At 41.7% G+C, this 12,205-nt stretch overlaps 1 protein-coding gene across 1 annotated transcript in view; it reads right to left on the bottom strand.

Annotated features, from left to right (window-relative positions):
- LOC115142858 (serine/threonine-protein phosphatase 4 regulatory subunit 1-like) overlaps nucleotides 1-12,205 on the bottom strand; it is a 42,606-nt gene that overhangs the window by 9,267 nt on the left and 21,134 nt on the right. The window contains 2 exon segments of the mRNA XM_029682661.2: nucleotides 3,041-3,202; nucleotides 5,828-6,013. Coding sequence (XP_029538521.2) covers nucleotides 3,041-3,202; nucleotides 5,828-6,013 — 348 coding nt within the window.

Genomic DNA, 12,205 nt, shown 5'->3' with positions numbered 1-12,205 from the left:
CAAAACCCCTGGACAACACATTCTCTTTTATTAGTGACAAAAGGCACATGTATCAAAAGAAATGGAGGCAACCAGTTTAAGAGTGAAAAGACACAAATACAAAGGTCTCTCCACCTCTAGACCAACCACATTGTTATTGTGAAAGACAATCTGTTGTGTGACAACCGTATAAACCCAGTACACAGGTCAAGTCAGGCAGCATTCTACAAATGCCTCACATAATAGGTGACTATCATGCAGTGCATCAGATAGCCATCTAAATCTACATCGAACAAAAATATAAAACGCAACATGTAAATTGTAGGTCTCATGTTTCTGAAATGTTCCATACGCACAAAAAGCTTATTTCTCTCAAATTACATGAACACATCCCTGTTAGTGAGCATTTCTCCTTTGCCAAGATAATCTATCCACTTGACAGGTGTGGCATATCAAGAAGCTGATTAACCTGTTGCTCCTACCCTCTACTTTTTTGAACATTTTGTTAAAAATCGCGCAACATTTCAGCGCCCTGCTACTCATGCCAGGAATATAGTACGTTCATATGGTTAGAATGTGTGGATAGGAAACCCTCGGACGTTTTTAAAACTGGTTAAATCACGACTGTGGCTATTACATAACGTGTGTTACATCGGAAAGCGCAGGAAAACCTGATCACAGAAAATGGAAATAAATATCCTTGCGCCACTTCCAGCAATTGTTAACAGTGAGCCGAATTAGATAAGACCGAGCATTCAACTCCCACAGCATCCCCATGTTGTCTAGAGTCTTGTGAATTGAATCATCTTTGATTCTTGGTTGAACCGAAAGAGGGGCACGACTTACCTCCGGTCTCCGCCCAGATCATTCCGGAAGAGCTCTCTCCTGAAATTTTTTCCAAGACGACAGCTAATGATATTTACATCGCCTACGGATGATTTTTATCGCTTATTAACGTTTACTAATACCTAAAGTAGCATTACAAACGTATTTCGAAGTGTTTTGTGAAAGTTTATCGTCTACTTTTTGAATTTTAAAAAATGACGTTACGTTGTGAAATCGCTGTTTTTTTCGTTTATCACACAGTCTACATATAACGATATCTTGACTTTATATGGCCCGATTTAATCGAAATAAAGACCCAATAGTGTTTATGGGACATCTAGGAGTGCCAACAAAGAAGATGGTGAAAGGTAATGACTGTTTTCTATTTTATTGTGCGGTTTGTGTAACGCCAAAATGCTAATTATTTTGTTTACGTCCCCTGCTGTGCTTTTCTGTTGTAGTGTATTGGTGCATGCTATCAGATAATAGCTTCTCATGCTGTCGCCGAAAAGCATTTTAAAAATCTGACTTGTTGCCTGGATTCACAACGAGTGTAGCTTTAATTTGATACCCTGCATGTGTATTTTAATGAACTTTTGAGTTTTAACTAATACTATTAGCATTTAGCGTAGCGCATTTGCATTTCCAGAGCTCTAGTTGGGACGCAAGCGTCCCAAGTAGAGGTAAGAGGTTAAACAGCACGATCATTACACAGGTGCACCTTCTGATGGGTAAAATAGCACTTTAAAATGTGCAGTTTTGTCACACAACACAATGCCACAGATGTATCAAGTTGAGGGAGTGTGAAATTGGTATGCTGGCTACAGGAATGTCAACCAGAACTGTTGCCAGAGAATTGAATGTTCATTTCTCTACCTCTAACATTGTTTTAAATAATTTGGCAGTACGGCCAACTGGTGTGATGTAGGCGAGCGGTTTGCCGATGTCAATGTTGTGAACAGAGTGCCCCATGGTGGCGGTGGGGTTATGGTATGGACAGGCATAAGCTACGGACAAAATAGCATTTTATCGATGGCGATTTAAAATGCACAGAAATAAAATGACGAGATCCTGCGGCCCATTGTTGTACCATTCATCTGCCGCCATTACCTCATGTTTCAGGATGATAATGCACAGCCCCATATCGCAAAGATCTGTACACAATTAATGGAAGATGAAAATGTCCCAGTTCTTACATGGCCTGCATACTTACCAGACATGTCACTTATTGAGCATGTTTGGGATGCTCTGGATCAATGTTTATGACAGCGTGTTCCAGTTCCAGCCAACATCCAGCAACTTCGCACAACCATTGAAGAGGAATGGGACAACATTACACAGGCCTGATCAACTCTGTGTGAAGGAGATGTGTCGCGCTGCATGTGGCAAATGTGGTCACACCCCTACTTTTTTTAATGGTATCTGTGACTAACAGCTGCATACCTGTATTTCCAGTCATGTGAAATCCATAGTTTAGGGTCTAATGAATGTATTTCAATTGACTGATTTCCTTATATGCCATTAGCATACCACCCTGCATCCCACTGCTGGCTTGCTTCTGAAGCTAAGCAGGGTTGGTCCTGGTCAGTCCCTAGATGGGAGACCAGATAGATGCTGCTGGAAGTGGTGTTGGAGGGACAGTAGGAGGCACCCTTTCCTCTGGTCTAAAAAATATCCCTTTGCAGGGTGCAGTCTATCAGATGGGACATTAAACGTGTGTCTTGACTCTCTGTGGTCACTAAAGATCTCATGGCATTTATCGTAAGAGTAGGGGTGCTAACCCTGGTGTCCTGGCTAAATTCCTAATCTGGTACTCATATGGTCACCTAATCATCCCCAGCCTACAATTGGCTCATTTATCACTCATCTCCCCTGTAACTATTCCCCAGGTTGCTGCTGTAAATGACAATGTGTTCTCTGTCAACTTACCTTGTTAAAAAAAAAAAACATTATATGAGCTGTACACTCAGTAAAATGTTTGAAATTGTTGAGTTTATATTTGGTTCAGTATAAATCCAATCTAGATTAACTATGTGGCAGATAAAAGTTCCAGTCTGTTTGTGCTACCATACTAACTCATTGTCAATGTTTGGCTTGACAATGAGGAATGGCGTTGGCAAGAGCACAAACAGATCTAGGACCAGGCTAGTAAAACAGCACAGCAAGTGGACCAACATGTAGATAGATGATTTTGAGTCGGTTCACAGTTTGCTTGTTACATGTATGGTTGTCTCACCTTAAGGAAGTCATAGAGGTGTTTGAGCACGCCGATGCGCACCTCATCCAGGTCCTTGAGGAAGCCGTTGAAGATGGGCACCAGGTCGGCCGCCGTAAGCTGGTCTCCTAGGATCACCGCCAGCTCGTGGATGGAGAACGCCAGCGTACGGCGCACCTTCCACTGTAGTGGTAATAAATATAAAGACAGAAGATCAGCTTGGCCCTACACCAAAACCTTTCCACGTGTCAGGGAGTAAAAACTCAGAGGAAATGGCTGATATGCCTCGGTCAATGACTACACAGGCTAACACAGCCACTCCCTACCTCAGCCAAGCTGCAATACCACTCATTGAATAATGAATCTAACAATTCACTATTCTTCACAAAAGTAATTGAAGTTAAGCTTTAAGTGAAAATGACAAGCTGTATTGGTTGCAAACTAATAACTCCATATTACATCATGAGCGCGGTTACCAAGCAGTCACTGAACTTGTCATTTGCATAGCAACGTACATACTGGGTATCAGTGCATCAATCTCTAATGATGAAATTATGTCAACACATGGCGTGTTGTTCACTTTCACACCTCACGGTCTGATAAAAGTTTAAAAATCTGTATTTATTTTTGTTGGAAACGAAGCAGTAACCATTAAAAGAATGGCGCCGGAGGAGATGGCTGCCGTTTTACGGACTCTTAACCAATTGTGCTATTGTGGGTGTTTTTTTGCGTTATTTGTTACTTATTTTGTACATAATGTTTCTGCCACCGTCTCTTATGACCAAAAAGAGCTTCTGGTCATCAGGACAGCTATTACTCACCTCGAAGGATTTACTTCAGACAACCGACAAGGTCCAAATCCCTGTCATTCGCATGAGAAAGAGACGGAGATATCGACGACATAGGTCGGGGGGCCTTGTAAGGATCCGACGGCGAGTGTGTAATCTGTTAGACGAGCTACAGTTGAAGTCGGAAGTTTACATACACCTTAGCCAAATACATTTAAACTCAGTTTTTCACAATTCCTGACATCTAATCCTAGTAAAAACTCCCCGTCTTAGGTCAGTTAGGATCACAAATTTGTTTTAAGAATGTGAAAAGTCAGAATAGAGAGAATGATTTATTTAAGCTTTAATTTCTTTCATCACATTCCCAGTGGGTCAGAAGTTTACATACACTCAATTAGTACTTGGTAGCATTGCCTTTCAATTGTTTAACTTGGGTCAAAAGTTTCAGGTAGCCTTCCCATAAGTTGGGTGAATTTTGGCCAATTCCTCCTGACAGAGCTGGTGTAACTGAGTCAAGTTTGTAGGCCCCCTTGCTCACACAAGCTTTTTCAGTTCTGCCCACAAATGTTCTATAGGCTTGAGGTTAGGGCTTTGTGATGGCCACTGCAATACCTGGACTTTGTTGTCCTTAAGCCATTTTGCCACAACTTTGGAAGTATGCTTGGTGTCATTGTTCATTTGGAAGTCCCATTTGCTACCAAGCTCTAACTTCCTGACTAATGTCTTGAGATGTTGCGTCAATATATCCACATAATGCCATCTATTTTGTTAAGTGCACCAGTCCCTCCTGCAGAAAAGCACCCCCCACAACATAATGCTGCCACCCCCGTGCTTCACGGTTGAGATGGTGTTCTTCGGCTTGCAAGCCTCCCCCTTTTTCCTCCAAACAGAACCATGGTCATTATGGCCAAACAGATCTATTTTTGTTTCATCAGACCAGAAGACATTTCTCCAAAAAGTACGGTCTTTGTCCCCATGTGCAGTTGCAACCCGTAGTCTGTCTTTTTTTATGGCAGTTTTGGATCAGTGGATTCTTCCTTGCTGAGCGGCTTTTCAGGTTATGTCGATATAGCACTCGTTTTACTGTGGATATTAGATACTTTTGTACCTGTTTCCTCCAGCATCTTCACAAGGTCCTTTGCTGTTGTTCTGGGATTGATTTGCACTTTTCGCACCAAAGTATGTTCATCTCTAGGAGACAGAACACATCTCCTTCCTGAGTGGTAATGGCGGATGCGTGGTCCCATGGTGTTTATACTTGCAAACTTTTATTTGTACAGATGATCGTGGTACCTTCAGCCGTTTGGAAATAGCTCCCTAGGATTTTCCCATGATGTCAAGCAAAGAGGCACTGAGTTTGTAGGCCTCATTTAGGTAGGCCTCATTTTCTGGAAATGTTCCAAGTTTTAATCACTCCAACATAAGTGTATGTAAACTTACGACTTCAACTGTATTTACATGCAACACAAATTATTAATCAAAATGGATTAGAAAACATTTTTAAATGTTTTATTGTTAAAACGTGAATCTGTAAACTGATAGTGTTAGCCAGCTAGCTAGCGGGCAAGTTAGCTGGTCCTGCTGTTAGATGTACAGGTACGTTCTGACGTATCATCATGCAGGCTACGCTTTCTACTGTGATTGTTCAATAACGACCGCTTTAAAAATAGAGCAGAATCCTATTTTATATAATCCTATTATTTTCATAGGCACGCGCACCATTGACCACTCCGCTTCGATATAATTGCACCCCTGCATAGGCTTCATAAAAAATGAATGGGTCACCCCGTCCACTGTCAGTGCCTTTAGAACCCAGTGTCCTGTGTCATGTTCATTAGGGCACGCAACTGAAAACTTTTTTTAAACGCTTCGCAATGGAAAATTAGCGTTTCTTATTGAACAAGAAATTGTACGCTTCTGGTTTCAGTCAGTTTTGGTGCTTAATGAACACAACCCCGGTCAGGGCCCCACCTGTATAGCCCAAAATAAAGATATGGGAGTGCCCCCAAAAAGCACACACCTGTACGTCAGTGGCGAGGGTCTCGTAGGTGTCCTTGAGGCAGTGCCAGTTCTGTTGGCCCAGGGTGAGGGCTACACCGGGCAGGCTGAACGCACAGTGCTTGGCAATCTCTGTGTCCACCGTCTGGGCCCGTGCCGGGTCCGTCATGGAAAGGTACTGGTCCAGCAGCTGCTGGGGAATCACATTCTGGAGAGGGTGGGGGACAAGAGTAAGAGGAGTGGTTAAAACCTGTCAATATCATAGCCATGGCAACAGCAGCGGTCAGTAGAAAATGTTAGGAGGCTGGTTTGGTTTCCCGGACACAGACTACCGAGACCGTTTTATGCAGATTTAGAACAAAGTTTACTTGATCTGAATGGTGTAGTTTTAGGACATCTCCTGTCGCCTGCTGGAGGAGTTTCCAAAATGCAACATGTCAAATCTTAGCTAAAGACTTGAGAGGAGACAGTCAGTTTAGCCAATCAGAGAACAGTGCGCTAAAGTTAAGTGTTTAAGTCAAGCTGACAGCCAACTATCAATTTCTGAGGGGTTAAGCTGCAGTGAGCTATCCTAGCTTTTTTTTATTTTTTTTTATTTTTTACAATTACACCTACATAAAACTTTTGAAAAAGTATTATTTGTTTCTAAACTCACCACACCCCTTCTCTTTTCCACACTTTGTTGTGTTTGTTGTGTCATTTTGTCAACAATCGACATAAAATAAAAAAGATAACACTAATATATCTTGATTAGATAAGTATACAACACATTTTACATTTAAGTAAGTTTGGTGCAGTATTTTTCAATATAATTTTTTTTTTATAACGAGTCATCTCTTATTGAATGACAGACTTTATTGAAGAATCCCTAATGTTGACCAATCACCAACGAAGGGGCATAGGCGTTTGGCTCCAAATTTCGGCTTGCCTCCAGAGAGTGTAACAAAATGTTGTCATAATATATGCACAAACTCTACCAAACTGTTTTGGCTGGGAAACAGGCGGACGGACACCTTTAGTCTCGAAGAGCTTTGCACACCTGGATTGAAGCTCAGTCATGTAGGTTTGTTGGCCTTGCTAGACAGCCATTTTCAAGTCCTGCCATAGATTTTCAAGCTGATTTAATTCAACACTGTAACTTAGCCACTTAGGAAAATTCAAATGGTGTCTTGGGAAGCAACTCCAGTGTATATTATTGTATAATTGGTCTTGTGTTTTAGGTTATTGTCCTGCTGAAAGGTGAATGTCTCCCAGTGTGTTGGAAAGCAGACCGAACAAGGTTTTCCTCTAGGATTTGTGTGTGCTTAGCTCTATTCCGTTCTTTTTAACCTAAAAACCTCCCTAGTCCTTGCCGATGACAAGCATACACACACAACATGATGCAGCCACTACCATGATTGAAAATATGAAGAGCGGTACACAGTAATGTGTTATGTTTGGGGAAAATCCAACACAATGCTTTGTATATTCAGAACAAAAAGTTAATTTCTTTGCCTTGTTGCAAACATGATGCATGTTTTGGAATATTTTTTATTCTGTACAGGCTTCTTTTCACATTTTGTTAGTATTGTGGAGTATTTGGTATTTTATTAGGATCCCCCAATATTGTAACTACAATATTGATCCATCCTCAGTTATTTCCTATCACAGTTATTAAACTATAGCTGTTTTAAAGCCACCATTGGCTTCATGGTGTAATCCCCGAGCGGTTTCTTTCCTCTCCGGCAACTGAGTTAGGAAGGGGCCTGTATCCATGTAGTGACTGGGTGTTTTGATACACCATCCAAAGTGTAAGAAATACAGTATCTGCACCATGCTCAAAGGGATATTCGATGTCTGCTTTTTTCTTTTTACCCATCAACCAGGTGCCCTTCTTTGCGAACCCTTGGAAAACCTCCTTGGTGTTTGTGGTTGAATCTGTGCTTGAAATTCCCTGCTCGACTCAGGGACCTTACAGATAATTGTATGTGTGGGGTGCAGAGATCAGGTAGTCATTTAAAAATCATGTTAATCCTTAAAGAGTTCTATTAAGCTAGCATATGGAATTGTTTTTGGATGGTCATACCGAGGATCATTTAGCTATTTTATTTTGAATTTTAGGACCCCTTTAGGTATCAAAAAATGAAACATTGAATGTTGCCTTACTGCTATTAGCCCATAGAAATGAATTGAACAACAGATTCATACATGGAAACACATTCATTCAAGACTTGAGACATTCATTCAAAGAGATCACATTTATTTTGAGATCGCAAAATAGAACTTCTACGTTTAAGACAGGAGAAACAAATTGATTCATTAGATAAAACATTGTAGTTATTTTTTCTCAACTTTTTTCTATTACTTTTTAGCATGTCACGCTACCACAGAGTAGGCAACTAGCTAGAAAGCAAGCTTTGTAGTCATGGATTGTGTACCTTTCATCGTTTAGCTACAGTATTTACCTCCACAAATTCTGTTTACTTTGATATCTATACTGAATGAAGCACTTAAGGTGAACTCATGGGCACCTTTAACTTTTTCACTTAATTAAAGGTGGAAATTTGTCTTAAAATGTGTTGTGCAACTGACTTAAAGCTCAGCAAACGTCAAGGGAAAATATACTTAAGATATTTTGTGCAACCGGGCCCTGTCCTCTATCAGATATAAGAAAGATGAGGATGATTATTATTTTTTTACTCATATTTAACAAACATTTTTTGGCACTAAATGACATCTATATATAGACTTCCATAAATGTTTTAAACTGGTACCAGGCTACCTTCAGACGAGTTTTACGAGGCTTGTGGGCGTCCTAGAGCAAAACAACAGTCATGTTCGTAAGCAGTTTCCTTCCTTTACAGCAACGGCGTTAGGAAGGGCACCTGTATCACCTGTGCGTGCAGGACATACAAACATTTACCAGCCAAGTAGAGGAGTCACTAAAGTTAGAAATAACGATAAAATTAACCACTTACCTTTGATGGTCGTCATATGGTTGCACTCACAAGACTCCCATTTACACAGTAAATGTTTGTTTTGTTCAATAAAGTCTCTCTTTATGTCCCAAAAACTCAGTTTTGTTGGCGCGTTTTGTTCATTAATCCAATGGCTCCAAGGCGGTCACAACAGGCAGACGAATACATACTAAAAGTACCGGTAAAGTTAATTGAAACATGTCAAACGATGTTTAAAATTAATCCTCAGGTTGTTTATTGTCTTTATAATCAATCATATTTTAACCGGACAATACCGTTTTTAATAGAAAGGAAAAATAACAAACGTGAGCGCACCCAAATCAGGTCTGCATACTTCCTCTGTCCTCTGACCAAAATGGCTTTTTACTCGTCTCTTTTCAAAATAAAAGCCTGAAACCATGTCTAAAGACTGTTGACATCTAGTGGAAGCCATAGGAACTGCAATCTGATTCCTAACCCATTGGATTCTCTATAGCATGGAGTTGAAAAACAGCCACATGAAAATAATTCCACTTCCTGGATGGATTTTTGTCAGCTTTTCACCTGCCATATCAGTTCTGTTATACTCACAGACATTATTTTAACCGTTTGGAAACTTTAGAGTGTTTTCTACCCGGCACAGCCAGAAGAGGACTGGCCACCTCTCATAGCCTCGTTCCTCTCTAGGTTTCTTCCTAGGTTTTGGCCTTTCTAGGGAGTTTTTCCTAGCCAACGTGCTTCAACACCTACATTGCTTGCCGTTTGGGGTTTTAGGCTGGGTTTCTGTACAGCACTTTGAGATATCAGCGGATGTAAAAAGGGCCTTATAAATTTGATTTGATTCTATCCAACTCTACCAATTATATGCATATCCTAGCTTCTGGGCCTGAGTAGAAGGCAATTTACTTTGGGCACGCTTTTCATTCGGAGGTGAAAATACTGCCTCCTACCCAAGAGAGGTTAATAAAATAAATGTAAAAAAAGACTTTCAAAACTACATTTTTGTTGTACTTCTCCCCCAGCTTCACAACTACAGGTAACACAGTTACCATTCAAAAATGAGCTGTTTATCTAAAAAAAGACAAAAAAAATGGCCACCAAAGAGAACAGACGAAATGGACGGTTTATCAAGAAAGCTTCTTTCTATGGTGCTACCTGTTCCAAAGTTAGACTGTAACCACCAGAGGACTTGAAAATGACCCAGAGCCGAGAAGATCACCAAAACTAAAAAGGTATTTTGGTTTCAGTGCATTTTTTGTATACAGTGGGGCAAAAAAAGTATTTAGTCAGCCACCAATTGTGCAAGTTCTCCCACTTAAAAAGATGAGGCCTGTAATTTTCATCATAGGTACACTTCAACTATGATAGGACAAAATGAGAAAAACAATTCCAGAAAATCACATTGTAGGGTTTTTAATGAATTTATTAGCAAAATATGGTGGAAAATAAGTATTTGGTCAATAACAAAAGTTTCTCAATACGTTGTTATATACCCTTCGTTGGCAATGACAGAGGTAAAAACATTTTCTTCACAAGGTTTTCACACACTGTTGCTGGTATTTTGGCCCATTCCTCCATGCAGATCTCCTCTAGAGCAGTGATGTTTTGGGGCTGTTGCTGGGCAACACAGACTTTCAACTCCCTCCAAAGATTTTCTATGGGGTTGAGATCTGGAGACTGGCTAGGCCACTCCAGGACATTGAAATGCTTCTTACGAAGCCACTCCTTCGTTTCCCGGGTGGTGTGTTTGGGATCATTGTCATGCTGAAAAACCCAGCCACGTTTCATCTTCAATGCCCTTGCTGATGGAAGGAGGTTTTCACTCAAAATCTCACGATACATGGCCCCATTCATTCTTTCCTTTACACGGATCAGTCGTCCTGGTCCCTTTGCAGAAAAACAGCCCCAAAGCATGATGTCTCCACCCCATGCTTCACAGTAGGTATGGTGTTCTTTGGATGCAACTCAGCATTCTTTGTCCTCCAAACACAACAAGTTATTAAATACTTTTTTCTTTACATAGTTGAATGTGCTGACAACAAAATCACAAAAATTATCAATGGAAATCAAAATTATCAACCCATGGAGGTCTGGATTTGGAGTTACACTCAAAATTAAAGTGGAAAACCACACTACAGGCTGATCCAACTTTGATGTAATGTCCTTCAAACAAGTCAAAATGAGGCTCGGTAGTGTGTGTGGCCTCCACGTGCCTGTATGACCGCCCTACATCGCCTGGGCATGCTCCTGATGAGGTGGCGGATGGTCTCCTGAGGGATCTCCTCCCAGACCTGGACTAAAGCATCCTCCAACTCCTGGACAGTCTGTGGTGCAACGTGGCGTTGGTGGATGGAGCGAGACATGATGTCCCAGATGTACTCAATTGGATTCAGGTCTGGGGAACGGGCGGGCCAGTCCATAGCATCAATGCCTTCCTCTTGCAGGAACTTCTGACACACTCCAGCCACATGATGTCTAGCATTCTATTGCATTAGGAGGAACCCAGGGCCAACCGCACCAGCATATGGTCTCACAAGGGGTCTGAGGATCTCATCTTGGTACCTAATGGCAGTCAGGCTACCTCTGGCGAGCACATGGAGGGCTGTGCGGCCCCCCAAAGAAATGCCACCCCACACCATGACAGACCCACCGCCAAACCGGTCATGCTGGAGGATGTTGCAGGCAGCAGAACGTTCTCCACGGTGTCTCCAGACTCTGCCACGTCTGTCACATGTGCTCAGTGTGAGCCTGCTTTCATCTGTGAAGAGCACAGGGCGCCAGTGGCGAATTTGCCAATCTTGGTGTTCTCTGGCAAATGCAAAGGCGGAGGTAGCGGTCCTGCTGCTGGGTTGTTGCCCTCCTATGGCCTCCTCCACGTCTCCTGATGTACTGGCCTGTCTCCTGTTAGCGCCTCTATGCTCTGGACACTACGCTGACAGACACAGCAAACCTTCTTGCCACAGCTCGCATTGATGTGCCATCCTGGATGAGCTGCACTACCTGAGCCACTTGTGTGGGTTGTAGACTCCGTCTCATGCTACCACTAGAGTGAAAGCACCGCCATCATTCAAAAGTGACCAAAACATCAGCCAGGAAGCATAGGAACTGAGAAGTGGTCTGTGGTCACCACCTGCAGAACCACTCCTTTATTGGGGGTGTCTTGCTAATTGCCTATAATTTCCACCTGTTGTCTATTCCATTTGCACAACAGCATGTGCAATTTATTGTCAATCAGTGTTGCTTCCTAAGTGGACAGTTTGTTTTCACAGAAGTGAAAAAAAACTAATTATTTGTGCTATGCATTTCCCATCACAATATTGAAGAGTAACGTTTTTTGTTGTTGTTGCTATCCTAGCTTGATGATCCTCTCTTCAGCTCCTCTAGGCACTGGGCTTGTGAGCAAGAGGCTGGTGATGTGTTTTCTAGTGAGCCAGACAGTGGCTGCATGTAATTCATGAAACCTG

The sequence above is a fragment of the Oncorhynchus nerka genome, linkage group LG15 (genome assembly GCF_034236695.1).
Source record: "Oncorhynchus nerka isolate Pitt River linkage group LG15, Oner_Uvic_2.0, whole genome shotgun sequence".
In the NCBI taxonomy this organism is placed as follows: domain Eukaryota; kingdom Metazoa; phylum Chordata; class Actinopteri; order Salmoniformes; family Salmonidae; genus Oncorhynchus; species Oncorhynchus nerka.
The sequence above is the reverse complement of the archived record's forward strand: the minus strand, read 5'-3'. Positions and strand labels throughout refer to the sequence as shown.